This window comes from Apium graveolens, chromosome 4 (assembly GCF_009905375.1).
Source record: "Apium graveolens cultivar Ventura chromosome 4, ASM990537v1, whole genome shotgun sequence".
NCBI classification, from domain to species: Eukaryota; Viridiplantae; Streptophyta; class Magnoliopsida; order Apiales; family Apiaceae; genus Apium; species Apium graveolens.
The window spans coordinates 309,291,380-309,316,232 of NC_133650.1; the positions used below are offsets into that span (position 1 = coordinate 309,291,380).

General features: G+C 32.4%; 1 protein-coding gene across 1 annotated transcript; it reads right to left on the minus strand.

Moving 5' to 3' along the window:
* Window positions 1-15,636: 15,636 nt before the first annotated feature.
* LOC141720101 (helicase-like transcription factor CHR28) lies at window positions 15,637-17,257 on the minus strand. Its single transcript, XM_074522456.1, has 2 exons — window positions 16,822-17,257; window positions 15,637-15,839 (listed from the first exon to the last, which is right to left on the minus strand). Exons 1-2 carry the CDS (start codon window positions 17,255-17,257, stop codon window positions 15,637-15,639), a joined length of 639 nt encoding a protein of 212 aa, XP_074378557.1.
* Between the last annotated feature and the right edge of the window lie 7,596 nt (window positions 17,258-24,853).

The window sequence follows — 24,853 nt, forward strand, 5'->3', positions numbered from 1 at the left end:
AACATATTATTTTATAAACATGTTTATTTTTTGCGGAACTTATATATTTTCCACGAAGTAATGTTTTCATAAAATAGTCCTTGCAAACTAATACATTTTTACGATAATCTAGTTCCTAACATATGTTTAATAGGGGTGAACAAAAAACCGACTAAACCGCAAAACTGACCCAACCCACCCCTTATTTCGGCCGACGGAGCGGAACTATCCAAAACTCGAAGGTTAATTGGTTTAATTTTTTGTCAACCCGAATATAATGGGTTGGGTCAATGTTAAAAAAATTAAAACTCTTGCTAACCCAACCTAACCCGATTTTATAATTATAGTATTATTATTTGAAATTTTAATTTATGTATTTATTGTAATAAATAATATATACGAAATAAAATTATTATTTTACGGATAACACACCACAAGTTATTAATTTTAAACTAAAAAAGTACACGGTACATATAATATTCAATAATAGTTATTTTCTGTTAAATTATGGGGTACACTTCAACTTTTGCTTAAATTTATTTGTAATTTTGACTCCTAAAAATATTTAAGTAATTTTATTCGAGTTTTAACCCAAACCAACCCGGCCCAATGTATAAAGGGTAAGGTTGGGTTGAAAATAATTTTTTTGATTAACGGGTTCATTTTTTTAAAATCCAATTAATTGGGTTGGTCGATTTATTACCTCTAACCTGACCAACCCGACCTGCGTTCACCTCTAATATCTAATAAAACTCGATCCAATTTAAATTAGAAAAAAGTCCGGCCGATCCGATCCGGCCTGAAAAAAAGTCGGCGAGGCCCGCCTTGAGGGCTCAAACGGGCTGGATCTGACCAGTGTTCTAAAAATCGGCCGATTAACCGATTAATCGGAGTTCAGACGGGTCCCGTCTCGATTAAAGTTTGAAATTATTAAAAAAATTAAAAGAAAAATTAAAGTTTTTTGAAAATAATAATTAACATTTAACATTTAATAATTAATAATAATAATATATTAATATATTGACATTTTTACATATAGAAACAATCGTATATTCTTATATTCTTAAATCATCTACACAAATCCCTAATTGAATTATTCTCAAATCTGAACACCTAACTCGCTTGCTTGATCGATTAACAATTTTAAGGTATTCTAAATTTATTCAATAATGATTACATCTTTCATATTTGTATTGTTTTGTCCTACCCTCACTCGATTTATTTTAAATCTTAAGGTTTGAACTAGTAGGTAGTAATTTTCTGAGTAACAAGTAGTGACTAGTGAGTAATCAGTAATAATTAATTAGTATAAACCACTTAACTATCAATTATATACTAGTGGTGGTTTTTTTTTTGTAAATTTTACCAATTAAACATCAGTATTGAATTAATGATATGTGGTTTATTTTTGTAAATTCTATGGAAGGTTAGTGACATTTAAATAGAATTATTTATTAAATAAATTGCTTCAGATTAATGCTCCGATTAATCAATCCGATTAATCACCGATTATCCGATTAATCATTAAAAGGTCCCTCCACCGAATAATCCCGATTTCCGATTTTTAGAACACTGGGTCTGACATTTTCAGAAAACCCGGCTCGGTCCGGTCAAAATCTGAAAAGCCCGATACGGTCAAAACCCGAATTTTTTAAGGCCCGATCAAAACACGGTCCGATAAACTCTTGTGCATCTCTACGAGGAGCACGGGGTAACACCTTTATAACCATGAATTCATGTATAAATTCTTTATATTCATTCATTTGTCATTTGCAGACTTCTAGTGAATCTTTCACAATGATATCCATTTATATTTTTTCAGAAAATTATATAAGGTTGCAGCTTAATTAAGTTCCAATCACACAACAATGCAACATAAAAACGGGGTAGGAAGAGCTTATAAAAGCATAAACAAATAAAAAATTTAACGGAACACAAATACGATCATTTATAAATAACCAAATTACATGTATATCGTAACGAAAAAAATCGAGCCAAACCAGCCACACATCGAATCTAAAATTTAGTTGCCAGAGCAAATAGGTTGTGAGTAATAAGGATGGAGCAGGCATCCGCAAGCATTTTTGTGACAAATTTTGGCACCGATACGACAATTAATATCGCAATCGCAACTCGAAACACACGGCTTAACAACTTTCCGCAACGGCTCTGTTGATTCTGCTTCTTTTTCTGGGGATTTTATGCATGCGCATTGTCCATTAAAGCAAGCAGGAAAGCCAGTTGGACACTGATCTACACAGTCTTTATAAGAAGTGCATGCTTGTACTGAAATAGTAGACATGAGAATGAGTGACAAAATTGTAATGGTGATTGTAAACTGCTTCATATTTGATTTGATGAATGTGTTGTGGATTGTTATATGTGTGTGTAATATTATGTTTTGTTTGTTGCAGGATGAAGATGAAGGTCTCTGGTTCACTTTTTATATACACTTCAAGATTTTTGACAATTTTTGTAATCTTTTTGAATGTTAGTATCCAAATTAAATCTTTTTTTTTTCAGAAATGTGATCTCAATATATTTTTTGAAAATCTAATAAAATATTTTTTTTAGTATATATAATCCGATTTGTTTTGTGACATTTCATTAATGAAACATTCGCGTTACAAAAAAAATGTTAAAATCTTAAAAATTGTTCCCGAAACTGTTTCAAAATGATAAGTTGTCGGCGTATTATTGGATACTCACTGATTAATGAAATGGACCTTGTGTATTAATGTGAATTCCACTAATAAAAAGATGACAGATATTATTTTCTGAACGTTTGCGGAATTTTTTTTGACTATGGCCCTGTTTGGTATTGCTGTTGCAGACAGTTACAACAATTTTTTGCTGAAAAACTGTAAGAAATGTGTTTGGTAAATTTTAAAAATTATTGTCTGAAAAAACGTTTTTGGTCTAAAAGATGTTGTTAGCAAAAATATACCCCCCAATATTTTTGAAAAAAACTGTTTTCAGTTTTTGCAGAAATAACTATCAATTTCACAATCAAACCTTCTCAAAAACATTATTTTTATATATTATATTTCAAAATATGCATAAATTAAAATAAATTATCGAACAGTCATCTAATTTTTCTGAGAATACTTTTTTCATCAACATTTTTTCTCACAGTACAACAGTTTTAAACTGCATTTCCAATCCAAACGGAGTCTATGTAATATAACTCTTCTCAAAATCAATAGAAATTGCATGGGTTTTTCTCATAACAAAAATTTATCGTCTTATCTAATCGAAATGTATGCTTAAACAGTGTAATCTTAATTATAATTATCACAAAAAAAAAGGATTGGCCCAAAGTTTACACAATAATCCATATCAAGAAAGATAAAGCCTTTAAAAAGAAATCTGAGTTTTGAGTTTTGGAAATCAAATAATAAGAAAATATTAATTTCCATACTTAAAGATTTATTTCCATACATAGTCTGGGCTTTCAGAACCAAAAGATAACTACTAACCTTCTAGCCCAACAACTACCATTCCACAAAGCCCAAATATATTTTCAACAAAGTCCATCAAAACCAACCCAATAACATACCCCCAATGTGTTTATATAAGACTAAAATGCAGAATGTGTCCTTGTAGTATCCACAAAATGCAAACTGTGTACCTCCATTCCTTGAAATTGCAAAATGTGTACCTCTAGTTCATGAACTTCTGCAGAATGTGTACGCCCGTCATCTCAGCTGTTCATCTTAGCTGTTAGTTCCGTTAGTAAATAAAGCAGATGGAGAAGGGTGTTCTGGTAATTACAGCAGAAGATGCATTATTGTACTATATGCTACTTTGGCGCCAATATGCTACTTTGCTCTTCTTTATTCCCTCATAATCTTTCTTATGTCTTAATTTGCAAGCTTCTTGCTGAATTTGCCTTGCCACGACATGGTCTGTGCGGCCTCTTGCTGAAAATGATGTATACTCCCCGAAGGAAGCACCCGATTACAATAGTGAGTTTCTTGCTTTATCTTGTTTCTTGTTTTTTATCTTGATTACAGTAGTGAGTTTTAACTGATAAAACTTTAATTTATACTTGTAAAATGTCATATTATCTGTAGTATTGTCTCATAGGATTGTAACAATCATGTTTGCAAAGGTGTGATAGAAAAGTGTGATACTCCCCGAAGGAAGCACCCGATTACAGTAGTGAGTTTCTTGCTTGATCCTTGTTTCTTGTTTTTTATCTTGATTACAATAGTGAGTTTTAACTGATAAAACTTTAATTTATACTTGTAAAATGTCATATTATCTGTAGTATTGTCTCATAGGATTGTAACAATCATGTTTGCAAAGGTGTGATAGAAAAGTGTGATTTTTGTGTTTGTAAGAAGATTAGGGTTTGAAGAACATATTGAATATATTTGCTTACTATGTGTTTCTGTCACCTTTTCATATTTATGCAGATTCTCTTGATAAATTTTCCATAAAAATGCACATTGGTGGTCAATTCGAACTAAATCCTAGAAATTATGTTGGTGGACAAATAAGATATGTAGACAAATGTGATGTGGATGAGATGAGCTTTTTTTAGAGATAGGTAATATGTTAACTGAATGTGGTGAATCTACAATTGTCTGTGAGGTGTTTTACAAGGTTCGAAATGGTGATTTAGAGAGCAATTTGAACCATTTATCAAGTGATGGTCTTGCAAATGTGTGATGCTCTGGATTGCAATAGAATCATACATGTATATGCTATTAGTGAAGCATACATACCATCACAGGTGCATTTGGATGACCTAGTTTATGTAAATGATCCTAGATATATTGCATATGAGAAGGAAGAATTGCAATAATTATTTGAACTTGAGGGTATATATGAAGACTTCAGTGACCATGAAGATATTATAGAGCCTAACCTTGGAAATGAATCAGTGGATGATCATAGTGATGATCATAATGATGGCAACAACTTTCATGGTGATAGCTCAAACATGGACTCAACAGATGAAGATGTAACAACTTTCAAAAATGGTGAGTTCAAAATAGACAAGTGTGATGATGAAAAGGATAGGCATTATGGTATGTGTGCATTTGATGTATCTACAATAACTGGCTTCATGGATCAAGATGAACAAGACTTAGGTGATGTATCAGACTTCAGTGAGTATGCTAGTAGTGAAGAGGAGAGAATGTCTGGAAATAGCACTGATGAAGAGGAAATGAAGTATCATGTTTTTAATGAAGAAACAGATATGGAAGATACACATTTTGAGTTGGGAATGTTGTTCACTGATGCAACTTCATTTAGGGCAGCAGTGAGAAAGTATGCCATTGTGCACAGGAGAGCAATAAAGCTAGTGAGAAATTTTGGAGTGAGAGTTAGATTTGTAAGTCTGGGAAGTAGATGTAAGTGGAAAATTTATGTCACTAAAAAGCAGATCACATCTACATACCAGGTGAAGACTTATTTGAAGAAGCATACTTGTGCACCTACCTTTGAACAAAAACAAATTACTATGGGATGGTTAGCTAAGCATTATGAGAATGACCTTAGGATGAATCCCACTTGGTCAATCTCTGCATTTCAGAAGAAGATAATTAATGATTGACATTATAATGTTAGCATCTATATGGCAGGGAGGGCTAAGAAGTTGGCATTGCAGAATATTAAGGGTGATCATGTTCAACAATATGGTAAATTATGGAATTATGTAAATGAAGTTAAAAAAGTTATGCCTGAATCCACAATTGATGTTGTATTAGAAGAAGAACAGATTGGATTGGAGGGAAGAAGATTTAAAAGAATATATGTTTGTTTAGGACCAATCAAGAAAGGATTTAAAATAGGTTGCAGACCTATAATTGGGCTGGATGGTTTCCATCTAAAGGGACCTTATGGAGGTCAATTATTGACAGCAGTTGGGTGTGACTCTAATGATGGATGTACCCTATTTGTTGGGCCATTATTGAGGCAGAGAATACAGACAGCTGGAATTGGTTCATAAATTTAGGGTAACTGATGTTGGTGTGGTCAATTTTGCATCTGAGACATTCATTTCTAATAGGAAAAAGGTAACTTGACCTTTATTTGACATTTCATGGTTTCTTATGTAACATTATAACTTACCTTTATTTGCATTTTAGGGTTTGATCAATGCATTGACAGAAGTTGTGCCAAACTCTGAACACAGATTTTATGTTATGCACCTTTATAGGAACATGGTAAAAGATCATAAAGGAATCATTTTGAGAAAGCTTTTATGGCTTGCAGCAAGGGCTACAACAGAGTACATGTTCAACAAACATATGGATGAGTTAAAAAAGGTTAAGATTTATTTTTTATCATATCTATATCCTAACTAACTACACAATTTAATTAACTTTATTATGCAGCTGTCAAAGATGTGCTACAACTGGTTGATGGAAAAACCTAAATCACAATGGACTAGAAGTGCATTTAGAATATTTTCTCTCTCAGATATGTTGGTGAATAACCATTAAGAGGTTTTTAACAACGGTATCTGACAATATAGGGATCTTCCCATCATTGGTCTTTTACAAGGTTTGCATAAGAGTGCTATGCTTAGAATTCAGACTAGGAGAGACAAGATGCTAAAAACTTACTCTTTAAACCCTATTTGTCCTGGTGTCATGAGGAAAGTTAACAAGTAAGTGGTCATTCATCCATACTTATGTAATAATGTAGTGATAATATTTTTATATTATTTCATATTTTCTTAGATCAATGAGCTTCATTGGAGGGTGTATGGTGCAATGGTCTGGCAAGGCCACATATTTGGTAACTATGACCGATGGTGGCCATGAAATGGTGGTAGACATGGAAAACCACACTTGTGCATGTAGAAAATACCAACTAACTGGACTTCCATGTTATCATGCATGTGCATATATAAAAGGGAGGAACTTGGAAATTTCAGAGCACATTCACAAGACATATACTAAGGCCATGTTTTTGTCATGCTACACACACACTTGAACCTATCAATTCTGAGCAATACTGGGATAAAGTCACTGGAAATCTAAATATTCTACCCCCTCTGGTAAAGATAACTCCTTATAAACCTAAGAAAAAAGGGACTGTAGAAATGATCCTAAACAAGATAAATCTGATGTTACAAAGCTTGTGAGGAAGAATAACACTGTAAAATGTAGCTACCGTGGAGAAGAAAAATATAATGCAAGGAGCTGTCCAAAAAAGGTGATATTTTTTAACTACATTATGTTAACTACATTATATTTTTAACTACATTTATCAAGTATAAATTAATTTGTGATTATTTGCAAGAACTAGATATGTCCAATGGTAGTGCTACTCCAACTACTACTATAAAGTCAAAAGCTATAAACTCTGCACCTATTAAGAAGCCTATAATTTTCAAAAGGTCTAAGGTTGTAGTTGCAGGGAGGGAAGAGAGGCCAGCACAACTAAAATCTGCAAATTTAAAGAAAAAGGCCAAGGTGGGAGTTATTAATGTTAGTAAAAATCAAGGTGGGATCTTTACTACATAATCTCAACCTACATCAGCTGTATCAAACACCCCTCTTGGAATATAACCAAACAGATTCAGCACTTCAGTTAATTGCACCACTAACTTGAAAAATTTGGAAGCAATTGTTAGGGCAAGAAAGGAAAAATCAAGCACCAAGCCTTCATGGAATATTTAAGCAATTATATATATATTTCTGACTTTTGGAAACCTATGCATTTTTTGCATCCCTTAAATGGATGGTATTTATGTTACTTTTGTAACAATTTTCATGATTCTTAAGTTTGTAACATACTTCTTTAATTAACATAGGTTGGTATTAATGTGATAGGCTAGTTTATCGGCCAATGCTAGGTAGTCCTTACTTTGACTGCATTTCAACTGCTTGTATTGGGAATTGACAATTATTTTACCAAGTTTTTGACTACATCAAGTCTTAATGAAAGTGGTTAATAGCCCTATTGGTTGCTCTAAACCTTGGGACATTATGCATTTAAGTTTTTCTGCCTATAAATTTCACTACTTTGTGCATTGCTTTGCCATTCATACAAACAGCTATACACTTTATCTAGTTTATTTATCTAAATATGTCTACTTGGAGTAAGCATGTTGTAGGGACTGTCAAGGTCAATGTCAAGGGTTCCTTTCTTAGGTCTCACATGAGGGCTTCTGTGGCATACATAATGAGAGACTCAAATGGAAATTGGATGAAAGGGTGCATGAGTATGATTGGGTTAGCAGTGCCAGTGACTGCAGAACTGTGGTCCATCTGATATGGTTTGAAGATGGCATGGGAGAGGGGAAGAATGTTTGTCATTGTTGAGTGTGAGAATGAAGAAGCTGTGGACCAGGGGAACAACCCTGATGAAGACTATGACATATTTGATTTGGTGTTGATGATCAGGCATATCATGTTTGAGAAGTGGAATTTCTGTGATGTTGTGCACATCCCAAGTTCTTCAAATGTACTTGTTGCTGCTCTTGCCAATGAGACAATCAATGATCATGGTGGCCTTGAGGATGTTATTATGCCACCACCATCCATCCAAGGCCTCTTGCTTGCAGGCAAGATGGCTTGAAATGCTTGTACTCTCATTTTAATTATTTCTGGATTAAGCCATGTATTATCTGCATTATTATCTAAATAAATGGCTTTTTATTTAACAAATTTTCTTCTTTACTGTAATATCCCGTAATTTTTAGAATTCACATAATAATAGAATAATAGAAAAAAGTATTAAAATTAGATAATGGTTAGGATTTAAAATTGAATTAGACCAATGAGCCTAAAATTTGGATCAGATTCTAATATGTATAACTTGTAGGTTTAGATATAGGGTTTTGTATCATTATAAATACACCATATTCGTCTTTCTCGTTTTTAATATTAAAATTCATAGGGTAAAAAGCCATAAAAATCAGGAGTCTTGTAAAATTTTAATAAAATTCATCGTAAGTCAGAATTCATTGATCCTGGACTTTTCGGAAATGTCTTTTCATTCTCTACAACTTCTGTGTTTTGTGTTTTCAAAGATAGCGTCGTTTAGAGGTTCAAAAATAGTAAATTCAGATCTGGTCAGTTTTTGAGGTAAGTTTTCGATCGATCTTGCTAGTATTTTTAAAATTGTGTGTTGTGCGTTTATATTTGATTATCAAAATTCGGGCTAAGTGATTAAATATTTAAAAAGTATTATGTGTTATAATATATGCATTATTTTATATGTGTGGTGTCTAAACGATAATTTTGGATCTTTGATTTGTGCCATGGTTTGTGAAAATATCGAATAAGAACTTATGACCGCAATCACCGGATTGTAATGACAGTTTTATGAAAATTTAGGACTGTTATCACCGGGTTGTAGTGGTCATGGCATGGATTTTGGGTTTTGAATTATTGTTGTTTATGTGTTATGTGTATTATGTGTATCGAATAAGAATAAGAATATGTATCGAATGTGTTTGTTTCATATATCGTATCGAACAGAATGTCGTATTATTTTATGTGTATGTGTTACTTGGCCTGCTAGTTGGATCGATTGGTTTCTTGCTGGGCTTCGCCGCTCATTACTTACAATTTCAGGTTTCATCTAAGAGTTCGAGTTGGATAACATTGGAGTTTCGAGGACCTTAGTTTTGGAGTAGATGGATATTTGGAATTCCGTTAGCTGCGCTTTTTTAATAGTCACTTTTGTAATAGAATTTTGGATTAATAATTTTATAGTATTTTAGTTTTGATTTAAAATTAATAGTACGGGCTGTTATAGTTGGTATCAGAGTAGGCTGTCCTTCGGAGTGTATTAGGTATGGGACTATTACATTCTCTAGGATGCGTTCATGTGGACCATATTTTGACCTTTGGTAGATTAGGGGGTAGATGTGTCTCGAACTTTAGGATTGTTGTGAATTTGGGGACCAAATTCTTTTTAAGAAGGGTAGTATGTAATATCCCGTAATTTTTAGAATTCGATTAATAATAGAATAATAGAAAAAAGTATTAAAATTAGATTATGACTAGGATTTAAAATTGAATTAGACCAATGAGCCTAAAATTTGGATTAGATTCTAATATGGATAACTTGTAGGTTAGGATATAGGGTTTTGTATCGTTATAAATACACCATATTCGTCTTCCTCGTTTTTAATATTAAAATTCGTAGGGTAAGAAGCCATTAAAATCAGGAGTCTTGTAAAATTTTTAGAAAATTCATCGTAACTTAGAATTCAGTGATCCTGGACTTTTCGGAAAGGTCTTTTCGTTCTCTACAACTTCCGTGTTTTGTGTTTTCCAAGATAGCGTCATTTAGAGGTTTAAAAATAGTAAATTCAGATCTTGTCAGTTTTTGAGGTAAGTTTTCGATCGATCTTGCTAGTCTTTTCAAAATTGTGTGTTGTTCGTTTATATTTGATTATCGAAATTCAGGCTAAGTGATTAAATATTTGAAAAGTATTATGTGTTACAATATATGTATTATTGTATATGTGTGGTGTCTAAAGGATAATTTTGGATCTTTAATTTGTGTCATGGTTTGTGAAAATATCGAATAAGAACTTAGGACCGCAATCACCGGATTATAGTGACAATTTTATGAAAATTTAGGAACGTTATCACCGGGTTGTAGTGGTCGTGGCATGGATTATGGGTTTTGAATTATTGTTTTTATGTGTTATGTGTATTGTGTGTATCGAATAAGAATAAGAATATGTATCGAAAGTGTTTGTTTCATATATCGTATCGAACAGAATATCGTATTTTGTTATATGTGTATGTGTTACTTGGCCTGCTAGTTGGATCGATTGGTTTCTTGCTGGGCTTCGCCGCTCATTACTTACAATTTCAGGTTTCATCTAAGAGTTCCAGTTGGATAGCATTGGAGTTTCGAGGACCTTATTTTTGGAGTAGATTAACATTTGGACTTCCGTTAGCTACGCTTTTTTAATAGTCACTTTCGTAATAGAATTTTGGATTAATAATTGTATTATATTTTAGTTTTGATTTAGAATTAATAGTCCGAAAGTACGGGCTGTTACATTTACCTATGTTATGCTCTTCTCTTTTAATAATTTTTGCGTTATTATGATCTGTGTATGCGAAGAAACAATTAAGATCAACCACATTTCATTACCAATACAACATTATAGTAACATTATACAACAACAAGACATTCAAATCCTCATTACAACTTTACAATTCTAAATCTCCTTCTTTAACATTACCAAACACACCACAAACAATCATAAAAATAATGAACAACATCCAATTTATTACATAATAATGTTTTGAACAGCCATTCCTCTGAACTTTATCTTGGATGTCTTCATCAACCAATATTGGATTGTTGATATGGTCTGATTCAAGAGCTCTCAATCTAGACCGTAAACCATAAATTACAACTCGACCTCGATGACAAAGAGGTTCATCAATCCACTGGAAATAGTTGCAGCACCTCATACCTTGAACACACTCAAGGAACCTCCTTCCAGCATTAGCCTCTGTCCAAGCTGTTCTCTGAAAAACAATGCGACCACAATTATAATATTCAGCCATTGAATATCTTGATTTATACCTCAATTCTGTGTAAGGTCTAGGGTTTTTGATTTGGGGAAAAAAATGACCCGATATAAGATCGGGTAAAATATACAGAAGAGAGTATATAGCTGCTGCTTGTGACAAAATGTAAATTGAACACTCCTCTTTTCATTTCTTACTAACAGTGTTGGTTCTTAGTTAACATATGTACACGTTTTGCACAAATTTCAAAGTTAAGGTACACCTTTTGCAATTTATTACAATAGAGGTACATACTCTGCATTTTTTATAAATATTGGGTACTTGTTCTGTATTTTAATCTTTATATAATCCTAAACTTATATAAACAATTTTTTCTTTAATTACTAAACCAAACCAAATTTAGGATATATTTGAAAATATAGTTGAAAATAGAACATATTTGTAAATCATTTTTTGAGACCGGACATGTTAGAAAAAAAACCCAAACTAAAACTCATTTAACACAAACGCATCATTCACCCAAGTAAAAACTTGCAAATCGTTGCAACGAATTTATTGAAAAGGTGTCAGGATCTAACACTCCAAGTCCAACATCTCAAATCCCAACATTTATTAGCTAACTAAATCTCTTAATAACTCACTAAATTTTTTGGACTATATTTTTGGGTTACTCAAAAGAGCAACCAAAACATAATAGGAATTTCATATTTTTTATAGGAATTTTTAAGATCCTAAGTTTGTACCTCAATTTTTCGTTGAAAAATGTTGGGGGTACAAAATTAGTTTTCAAAATAGTTATAAATGTCACGTGTCAGATGCTGTTTATTGACTAAATATAAATGAATCTCCTGCATTCACACTAATAGTCACAATTAAATTATTATTTCATACCGACACCTCACCCATGTCATGTCATTTTATAACATTTTTTATAATATTTTTTGTACGTCTACCATTACTCTTTTTTATTTTTATTTTATGATTCAAAACAGGGCTATATGGCACTTCACATGTCCCTCTGTTGGGGTTTAACCCAATAGGTAGTACGGGTTTGGTGATAGAAAACATAACTGGATTGGGTAATAATTGTAAGGATAAACAATTATAATCATAATTGAGTTGGGTAATAATTATATGGGTAGACAATTATTATTATAATGGAATTAGGTTATTAATCTTGGCGGTCAAGTTTGTGATGGCTATATATACATGGTCATATTATTGTTTTGATGTATGCTTGAGTATTATTTGACTTAAGTATCGCTTGAGTGAATACCATTTGGTGAGATTGATTGTATTATTGATAATTGTTTTGATTAGTAATACAAGTTGGGACGTGAGTTTTTCCGCGTCATATATTGAGTGTGTGTTTTGCATTGTTTGTTTGATTCTATATTTGTGTGTATTCCCCTTAACAATTGGTATTAAGAGCTAAGGTTCATGATGAAGAAGGTTGGGGGATTTGAGATTGATTTGTTTAATGGAAGAAACAATTTTACCTTGTGGCAAAGCACGATAAAAGATCTGTTAATTCAACGAGGGTTATATGCGACTCTCGGAGGGAAAAAACCTACTGAAGTTGATGATACAAATTGGGGAGACATGAAGTTACGTGCAGCATCAACGATCCGGTTGGCCCTTGCACCGGAAATCAAGTATGATGTTCTTGAAGAGGACAATCCCAAGAATTTATGGGAGAAGTTAACGAAGACTTATCACTCAAAGTCTTTGACTAACAAGCTGTTTCTCAAGAAAGATTTGTCCGGGCTCAAGATGGAAGAAGACGGAGATTTAAGAGATCATCTGAATCGTTTTAATGGCTTAATCAACCAGCTGAATAATTTGGATTAAAAATTGAAAGATGAGGACAAAGTTGTTCTACTACTAGTGTCTCTACCGAAGAAGTATAATACTGTGATGACTTCCTTATTGATTGGGAAAATGAAGTTAGATTTGGATGAGACTATTTTTGTTCTTCTGGAGGCCGAAAGATTGATAAAACAAGAATCGAGTGACACATCTGATGGAAGTGCATTCGTGGTACGTGCGCGTGACACGGAAAAGAAGTATGTTAAAAAACATAACCCTAATATCAGGTATTTTTATTGTGAGGAATTGTATCATATACAATTTATGTGTCCAAAGGCAAGAGAAAACTTGAGAGAGTTGAAGAAAAATCGAGGGGGTAGTGTTTCGCTTGTAGAAGCTGATGAAGATGTTCTTTTGGTTCAAGAAGAGAAGGAACCAAAAGAAGAATGGGTGTTTGACTCAGGATGTTCTCATCACATATGTGCTAGGAGGGAGCAGTTCTCGTCTTACAAAAAATGTGAGGGAAATATGGTAACTTTACCGAACGGTAAAAGGGTAAAGGTTGTTGGAATTGGTGAGATAACAATGAAACGTCACAATGGCCGTGTTCAGAAGTTAACTCAAGTAAGATACATACCGGAGTTAAATCAAAATCTAATTTCATTGGGTAAATTAGTTGATTTGGGATATACTGTTATGAAGAAGAACAGTATGTTGGAAATCACTAAAGGGGATTTAGAGATACTCAAAGGTCGAAAAGATAAGAGAAATCTTTTTTGCTAGAAGGAGAGGTTATTGTTCGAGGGGAGGCATTGGCAGATCGATGTCGATGGCTTGATGACAAACGTTAATTCGGTTGTGCATGAAACCATATTGGATTGAAAGGGAGGATTGTCACTACAACAAATTTGACCATTTACGATGGGTTTTTTGAACTGAAATCATCGTAATTGAGCCATTTACGACAGGAAAAAAAATCACCGTTTTTGGTCGAATAGTAAGTTCGTTTTTACGTCACAAGATAAAATTGCGTCGCAAGTTAGGAAGTAGGGGTCCACATACTCAATAAAATAATAAATCTACTTACGACGAAATTTATCGTCGTAAGATACCACAATACGACGAACAATAACATCGTAAATTATCTACTTACGACGGAAAAAATATCGGATATTACTTTACGAGACCCACTTTTAATGAGATAAAATATAATTTTACGACGAAAAAATGTGTCGTAAGTTAGAAATTTCCGACATAAAAAACGTCATATTTTAGAAGGTGGGGCCTACAAGCTAGGAAATGAAAATTCAAAAAAATATTTTTAAATATGAAAATGGATATATTACGACGGAATGTTTGAAGAACAACCGTCGTAAGTTTATTTTTCCAGAATAACCAGATACTAATTTTTCAATATCCAGCCATTTTCGGCTTCCAATTTAAATTCTAAACCTGCCAAAATCTTATGCAATCGCAAACTCAAAACAAACTCTAAAACTGCCAAAAGACAATCAACATTTATTAAAGCAAAATACACAATTATCATTGTATTAAGTTTTATCAATAATTCTAAATCAAACACATTACATAATTACATTCTTTAAGTCTAACTTAGAAGTAACTTATATTATAGTAACATGAATACCATGCTCTTAAATTAGGCGCCCAGGGAAATATCCGATTAACTACTGTTGTCTAATTCAAATATAGCTGATGAACTTGTCATGCAATCGAAACCTGAAATCAGTGGCAATTGACCTGTGCACTGAAAGAACACACACTTAGAATACGAGAAATAATAAACGACAACATTCTATTGCTAGACACAAATCTAACACAGTAGTGACAAAAATATGTCATCTGTAAATTGCAGTTTATACAAATATAGAAAAAAACATAAAGTTAAGTTAAAAAAAATAATAAATCTTGTATCATGACTAAATAAGTATGAAAATCATGTTTATGAGAACCATTTATAATTGAGTTAATCTATCAAATACTGCAATATGCAGAGAATTAAAAACCACACAAACACATAAACATATCTTTGGACCCTAAATACTTACTACTGTAAAATTAAACCTTGAACTATTTAACTATATATTTCTGTCAAACTAACATTTTACCTGACTATTTGGAAATTAAAATACACATTTCGAAAGCACTTCAGTTCTCACCAAGTTGGTACAAGCAGGGTACCATTATTGTAAACATGTGATTCAGAGTGAGTGAACTTATAATAAATCATTGACATACAGTGTACAAAGAGAATATACTGCTGAATCCATAATTGACTCAACTACTTCACTAAAAAAGCAGGAAATATATTTACCACAGGAAACTTCATACATAAACAAATTTAGGAAAATAACTAAAGAGCCAATATTCTATCTTCAATAGTATCCCAAATAGTGAGCCGCGATACAGTGACAGGATGATTCTGTCCTATTCGGTGAGCTTTGTCAATAGCCTGATCTTCAGTAGTTGGATTCCACCAAAGATCTAGAAGAATCACATGAGTTGCAGCAACCATGTTGAGACCATGGTTGCCGGCTTTAAGCGATATGAGCATACCTGTTGAAGGTACATAAGATACCACATAAGATGAATAGTACCACATATTCTCATACTCATCATATAAATATCGATACAAGAGTGAAAGTGATTTAGTTGAAGGGTACTACCTTATCATTTTGAGTAATCTTATGCATATTAGGACAGCATTGTGGTAATCATCATGGTAATTTATTCATAAGGGTTAAATATCAAAGTGGTCACCGAAGCGGATGTCATGTATCACTTCACTCACTAATCTTAATGGAGTATCATTTCAATCACTAAAGTCACAATAAATATCAATCAAATACCTCCAAATTTTAGTTCAAAGAGTAAAAATATTATTTATAGAGTTTGACACATTATTTTTGAATACTACCATAACCAAGTAAAAGGTTATGACTTCTAGTATTTATGATAACATATTTAGATTTTATAAAGTTTATTTACTATTTATTTTTTATTATATAATTATTATTTTTGTTTTAATTAAAAATAAATAGTAAAAAAATTGATAAAATCTAAATATATTGTCATAAATTCTAGAAGTCATAACCTTTTACTTGGTTGTGGTAACATTCAAGAACAATGTCTAAAACTCTATAAATAATATTTTTACTTTTTGAACTAAAATTTGGAGGTACTTGATTGATATTTATTGTGACTTTAATGATTGAAATGATACCCCGTTAAGATCAGTGAGCGAAGTGATACATGACCTCCACTTCGGTGACCACTTTGATATTTAACCCTTATTCATAAAAAACGAGCATCTAGTTTTAACCTTCTTACTCAAGTAACAAGTCACATACATATTATAATAACGGATTCAAAAACACTTTTACCCAACAATATATCTTTTGAGTAGACGCTAACTAGAAAAATTTACATATCTGATATAAGAGAGCTACCTCGGGGTCAGTGTTAAATTCCCTGACAGCTTGTCCTTTGAAGACAATGACATCGTACCATCAAGTTTCCTATACTAAATCCAACATGCCAATCCACTGAGAGAAAACAATAGTTTTCCTTGGAGCTTCAATTTGTGCATCCGAACATGAAACACCTGAGTTTAATAGTTCTTCATCTAAATTTGAAGAATCCACACCATGCAACTGCGAAATTTGACTGTTTGACTTGCAATGAGATGCAAGAATCTCCAAAGCAGCTTTAATTTTTGAAGAAATATAGTCACTCTGCAAAATTGACGACTTTTCAGGCGGAGATGAACTAGAAGGTTTATCAACTTGGTTATTAGATAGACACCTTCTTAGGGTAGCTTTGGAGAACACAAGATCATGAGCAGGTTGTTGTTTGCATTCAGGTGAAGGACATGTATTTTCATCTCCCCTTACGAATTTTGATACACACTGGTAGCAGAAAACATGTCCGCACATTGTGACAATTGCATCTTCAGGTGGATTTTTCCTCGTCATATATTGAGTGTGTGGTTTGCATTGTTTGTTTGGTTCTATATTGGTGTGTATGCCCCCTAACACCCTCCTACAACCAAAGTTAATGTTTTTTTATCATTTATTTTTTAACACAATCATTAAATTTTTTAGAATATATAAAATCAGCCCAACTTAAAACTATAGGGGTTCCTCTGGGTGTCTCGATAGAAAAAAATTATGAATGTTTGTGTCTCGTGATGGATTAAATGATATTAGTTATAAATATTATTTTGTTCTTATTCATTTGCATAGATTATTTTTGTAACTTATAAATATTAGTTAAAGTCAGTTGGCATTTCACCTAGAGGCCATGTATAAGCCGAATTGAAATGATTAATTATCACGGTTTATGCTTCAATTTCGGGTAATTATGGTACGTAATTCTTACGATTATGTTTCGATTTCAAGTAAATTAATATATTTATATGTTATTTGTGTTTTTTTTCTATCCAAGTAATAGTATACACATCCTATGATAAAACACATTTACATAAATTGAATTTATAGATATATATATATATATGCAGTTTAAAATAATTGTTTAACTAGCATAAATATAAGGAAGTTATAAACTTAGTTGGCAAAATTCGTTTAACTAAGATTTAATTGTCAATATTAATCAAGTTATTAGGCTATAACGATGCATTATTCTATTCTTTACAAATAAAGAAACAATATGCAACTATAAATTTTGAGTTACACTATTTACGAAAATATTAATTTAGTAATAAACTGTTTACGGGGCTGAGCATTTAGTCCGTCCATTTGGTCAAGATTCTGAATTGACAAAAGAAATTACACCATGCTTGTAGTGAAGTCTCATATTTTTTTTACAGAATTTTTTAAGATTGCAAGCTTGCCCCTCAATTTTCAGCTGCATGGTTCAAAATCGCATAATATTGCAAAGCAAATTATAGGTAAAATAACTTGTAAAAAACATAACCAAATCTAAAACTATGAACAAGATTTTATTAATTCTCAAAATTCATGCATGCATGGTAGTACAAATCAACCTACTCTCTGAGATTTTATTAACATCAGTTTATTGCACATGGTCCTGGACGTTGCAGAGGGTGGTTTAGGCATCCACAAACATGTTTGTGGCAAATGTATCCATAATCTGTATGACACTTCAGAGCCCCACAATCACAAGGTTTACGACATTTTATGTATGGCATAGGACTATGAGTAGTGCTCGGTGCTGGTGCAGGTGCTTGTTCTACTGCTGAAATGGTAGCTATCAGAATCAGAGACAGAATTGTTATGGTGATGGTGATTGTAAGATGCTTCATTGTTACAGATTAATTTTACAATGCTTTTGTGTGTGTGTGTGAATATGGAGTTTTTGTTATTGCAGAGAGGATGAGAATGAAGGTCATTCTGGTTCCTATATTTATACACATCATAGTTCCTTTTTTTCCACAAATCTTATCTGAATTCATCTGTAGGGAAATCTAAACTAAATGTCTTTGGAGAATTTGTCAAATTCAGATGAATTAGATGTTATCTGTAATCTAAATCTTTACTAGTGCAAATTTATGATTTTTGTACTTATTGAGTGTGTCGGTGGAGGGCCCGGAGGAACCGTCTAGGGATTAATTGAGTACTCGGGAATTAATCGAATAATTAATCGGGTCATTAATTGAAACTAATTCAATATTATTTATATATATAAATATTGTTATATATATAATTATTTCATTATTTTGATTATAAATATATATATATATTAAATAAATATAAAATTTGTAATATTATTAAAATAAATATAATTTTTAAAATCTAACTTATGAATTGAGGGCAATTTGAGATAAAAAAAAATTCAGAAAGTCTATTATTTAACCATTTAAAATAGTAATTATGTATATGAGAATAATATTTTTCTTAAATTATTTACAGATTTATGTTTTTATTTTTTATATAATTTTTAAAAAAAATTACGAATACAGCCGATTTTTGGCTGATTTTCGTAAAAATTGATTTTTGACTTGATTTCACTTAATCAGTTCATTTTTCTACTGAACATCGATTACTCGCCGACTAATCCCGATTAATCGCAAACTTTAAGAACACTGGTTAAAATCAGTTGGCATTTCGTCAAGAGATCGTAATGGAGCCGATTCGATACGAATTTTAAGAATTCATTTTTGCTTGGGACCTTTCACAAACACATCTTTTAAGCAAAGCAGCAAAAAATTAGGTACAATTTCAAAAATTAAGATGAAAATTGAACCAAATATTATCAGCTTGTGCATTTCTATCATGTGCATGTCAAAGTCTATCTCTATTTTAAAATATTTAATTATAATACATATTATATCCATTTAAATCTCGATAAATAAATGCTATTCAAATTTAAATATTTATTCATTAATCATTATTAATTTATCAAGATTAAAAAGATATTGTCTCTATTATGTTGCGATAGAAAAAATATATTTATTTAATAAGATATTATTCGTTTATCAAATATTCATTTATCGAGTTTGTACCATAATCTGTAGGCATCAAGGTGGACGGAAGTTAGGGATGGTAATCAGGTCGGATCGGGTCGGATATTGCAAAATCCATATCTAAACCCAAAAATTTTATCCATACCCGAACCCGACCCGAACTAAAAAAATACCCGAAAATTAATACCCGAACCCGATCCATCGGATTTCGAATCGGATTCGGGTATACGCGAAATCCGAAATTTTTTTGAATTGGATATTCATACCCGAACCCGAAACCCGAACCCGAACCCGAAATCTGAAAATTTGTATAATTATTGATATTGCAAGTGCTTGGCATTGAACACGCAACTTGCAGAGAAAGAGTTTTAACGTGTAATCATCAATCACTCCACCACGTCATTAATTGCGTTATTATATTTATAGCTAATATTTAAAAAATCAACTCAACTAATACCCAATTTTTAAATTTATCATTAAAAGATGTTTTGTTAACTTTATAAACCTTATCATCCGTTTAAATGATTGAATAATTATATTTCATTGAACTTTATAATTAGTTAATTTTTAACATAAATATAAAGATATATGTTCTAAAAATTATATAATAATATGTATAATGTATATTATATAAAATAATATATATATAATATTATAATGTGTAATATATAAAAATCTAATTATATATGTAATTAATATATATATATATAACTAATAATTCGGGTTTTTTTCGGATTTCCGGTTCGTATTGGGTTCGTATAGAGTTTCGTATTTCGGATCGGTATACCTAATATTCAAAGCCAAATCCAAAAAATTTCGGATTTAAAAATTAAATTCATATCCAAATCCAAATCCAAAAAATCGGGTCCGGTAAATCCAAAATTTCGGATTTCGGATTGGGTATCTGTTGGATCGGATTATTTTGACATCCCTAACAGAAGCAGTTGGCCAGTTTTGTCCAGGACCGAACTAAACACACAGAATAGACTGAGAACCTAATTGTTACAAAGAAAGAAAGTTGCAAATGAACAAAGTCATTCGGAATCGGCTCGTTTAAGTAAACTCGGCTCGGCTTGTTTTTTTAAGCAAGCCAATCGCGAATATAAAAATAAGCTCGGATAAATAAACGAGCCGAGCCTAGTTTTTTGAAAGAACTGAATTACACTATACTTGTACTTATACTTACACTGAATGATCATATTTTTATCCAGAAATTTTTAAGATGCTGAGCTTGCCCCTCACTTTTCAGTTACATGGTTCAAAGTCACGTAATATTGCAAAGTGAATAATGGGTGAAATAACTTATAAAAACATAACCAAATCTAAAATTATGAAAAGATTTTTTATTAATAATCAAAATACATATTGTTTGGTGTTACAGAACTTCTATACGAGCTTTGTTTCGAAATTATCATAACTCTAAGACTAGTTGAATATACACATTGTTGGATGATGCACGGGGTGGTCAAGGCATCCACAGATGTGGTTGTGGCAAACTATATAACCCATAATACACTCGAAATGCTTGCAATCACAGTGTGTACGGCATCTCATGTATGGTACAGGACTGTGGCTAGACGGAGCTGGTGCAGGTGCTTGTTCTGCTGCTTGTGCTGAAATGACAGACATCAGAATCAGAGACAAGATTGTCGCGGTGATTGTGATTGTAAGCTGCTTCATTGCGACAAGTTTTATAATGTCTTTCTATGTGTTTGTGTGTTATGTGATTGGAGTTTTTGTTACTGCGGAGATGATGAAAATGAAGGTCATTCTGGTTCCTATATTTATACTCATCAAAGTTCCTTTCTTCCACAAAATCTTATCTGAATTCATCTGTATGGAAATCTAAATTAAATGTCTTTGGAGAATTTGACAAATTTGGTAGTTGTATTGAATGTTTGTGTGTTGAAATGAATTCAATGATATCTATAACCTAAATCTTTAGCAGTGCAGATTTATGAATTTTGTTCTTATTCATTAGCTGCATGGATTACTTTTATGCAAATAGTGTTGAGTAACCGACTCATCTAAAACCTTAAGATATTAGAGGAAGGCACAACCAGATCTATATTCTAACACTCCCTGAGCTCTGATACCATGTTGAGTAACCTTAAGGTGTTAGAGGAAGGTCCAACCGGATCAATATTCTAACAAATAGTCAAGAAACTTTTTAATCTTACCTCAAGAACACATTAAGCGTGCAGCTCACAATCTCATTATACTACATTTGCTTAATATTTTATGTTAGTTGTAGGGGTAGTAGACCATCCAGTGTCTTTAAACATGAATGCAACTCTCTAAGAGTATAAGACTTTGCTGCAGTGACACCTTAAGATTTTTAGATGAAATGCTTACTTCTTGAATAGCATAAGGTCATGTGTATTGTTTGTCTAATCAATCTGTACGAAAAATACGTTTAGAAGGGAATTTCAGGTTCGAGTCCTTCCACTCCATGAATCATCTCCGTCTAATGCTAAAAAAACAGTTAATAACAACGGGCTGATATTTAACTTTTGGTATAGAGTAAATCACACAAAATCACACAAGAAAAAGCTCTGCAACTACTTAGTGGATGAAGATTAGTAAATAAAAGTACTAATTAGTGGAATACTGCCTTAATTACAGTAACTGGAAAGATCATTTAGATATCACTTTTTCAAATTTTCATAAAAAACAGCTCATCTATATATAAGATCAGACTCTATCCATGTTCACGTATAGCCTGCAAAAAAGACTATTAATATTTATTAAATAATTCAAGATATAAAAATGCAGATACATATGAGCTTCAGACTCTAGTCGATTTAGGTTGGTCATCAAGTGTTGCTGACTTGCTGCAGTAGCCCTGGAAGAAGAGGATGTTGTGAAATTCTGATACTTCTGTTCTGTAAAAGGAATAGTAACATCATTATGTGGAAATAAAGATACCTTCTTGACACTTTCGCATTCCTACGTTCTGTTTCTTTTAGTTCTGTTTGTTAAAGAGTATAAGATTCTGTTCGGGCCTTCCTCTATCACCTTAAGGTTTTAGAGGGACGGTTACTTAACATGGTATCAGAGCTCGGTTTAAGGAGGGACCACGCATATTGCCTCGGCAATTTAGCAACATAATGCTTTAGCTCTAACCATAATCACATCTGATAGATATATTTTACTTCTTTTGTTAACTCTTGCTACTTGACTACTTCCACGAACTTTTATACATGTAGGTGCTTTATTTGCTAATTCTTTGTTTGTGTAAGCAACATTTCTGCAGTTCAGGATAGGCAACTGGTACGCAAAATATGAGTATTAACCTTTTTAAGATCATTAACATGGAAATTGCAAAACGTATGATGTTATTGTAAATTATAACTAAATTAGTTTCTGTAAAAAAGGAAAAATGAAGAATTGTTGCATATAGCACATATCCTATGACGGGATATACTGGTTACGTTTGCTTTGGTTTTAGCGTCTATCATATGCTTTTAGCAGAGTGTTGAACAACTCATGTAGTCCTTTTCAATCAAACAACAAGAATAAAACTAGAGGAAGATGGGTAAAATCAAAATAACTAAAACAACTAAATCGAAACATTGAAAGTAACTTAAGCGATTATTCATTAATAATCGAAATCTATGCAAGGTGGTACATAACTTTTGTCTAGCATCAAATAATGCTATAACTCTAAGATTTGGTAGATTTGGTTAAACAAGGAGGTAGAAGAAATTGAGGGTGGTGAAGGCATCCACAAACATGGTTGTGGCAAATTCTTTCACCATAAGCACACAAAATATTGCAATCACAATATGTATGGCATTTTAGATATTGTACTGGAATTCTCGGAACATATGGTGTTGGTTCTTATGCTGAAACAGTAGACATCAGAATAAGGGACATGGTGATTGTAAGCTGCTTCATTGTTACAAATTCTTCTGTTTCCACAAAATGTAATCTGTAAGGAAATCTAGACTATTTCTTCAAGCAATATTTGTCAGATTTGGTTGTTGTATTAAATGTTATAGTATCTAAGTTATATTAAATGAAATCTAAACTAGCCAACAAAGGTTGGTGCACTGGTTGAGCTCTTGCCTCCTTATCGGTCGGGGGCTGGTAGTAAAGGAAGAACATAGAGTATACCAGTTTCCCGGCTCATGATAAACAGAAATTAGAAGTCATATTACTTCAAATGGTTCTGTATCTTTTTAAATATCATAACATTAAGGTATGCAGTGGTCCTTTACACTGATTTCCTATGGTATGTCATGAAAAGGGCATGCAAGTTCATTTATTCTCATATCAAACTTATGAAAACATAATGAAACATTATCAGAGTTTCTAGACGGAAGCCACCTCTTGCAGTGAGATTTCGAAACATACTTGATGATCCTTTTCATAGTCATACTGATCATTCTAGCTAGTGCTGGTCATACCTTTTTTTTTTTTTTTGCCAGAGCTGGTCATACCTTTTAAATGTTCAAGTTTTATTTTTTGATTGATTAGCAACAATATATGAAAAAAAGTATGTACAAACTTAAGACTTTATTGAAGACCATAAGGTTGAACCTTAGTTTTTAAATATGTTCAAAGCATGCAGTGTAGTAAAAGAATGATGGCAAAAATAACTTAGGAAAACACAGCTAAATGTAGACTTTAAAAAAACACAATTGAGATTTTTTAATAATCAAAATTCGCATACTATGATACAAAATTTTTGTTTGCATAAGCAACTCGAAGATTTAGTTGCCTATGCAAATGGGTTGTGGATAATAAGGATGGCCAAGACATCCGCAAATATTTTTATGACATATTTTATTTCCGAAATGACACTGAATCTGGCAATCACAATTTGTAAAACATCTTTCAATTGGTATTCTTGCCTGCGCTGCCTCTTTCAATGTAGGCAGGTTGGTGCAGTAGCAGTTGCTGTTAATGCAGTAAGGAACCGTTCCCGGTCTGCACTGAGCTTTACAGTCACTGTGAGAACTGCATGCTTGTGCTGAATAATAGACATGAGAATGAGGAACAAAGTTGTAATGGTGATTGTAAGCTGCTTCATTGTTACAAAATTTTTATATTGTTTATATTGTGTGTTTATTTGATGACTCTAGAGTTTTGATTGTTGCAGGATGAAAAATGAAGGTTA

Bases quoted from the DNA above. Each gene is read 5' to 3' on its own strand.
- LOC141720101 (XM_074522456.1), bottom strand. From the start codon at position 17,257: ATGACGAGGAAAAATCCACCTGAAGATGCAATTGTCACAATGTGCGGA. The intron at 15,840-16,821 runs GCATGTTGGATT...TACCTTCAACAG, and splicing joins TGTTTTCTCTCAGTGGATTG to GTATGCTCATATCGCTTAAA.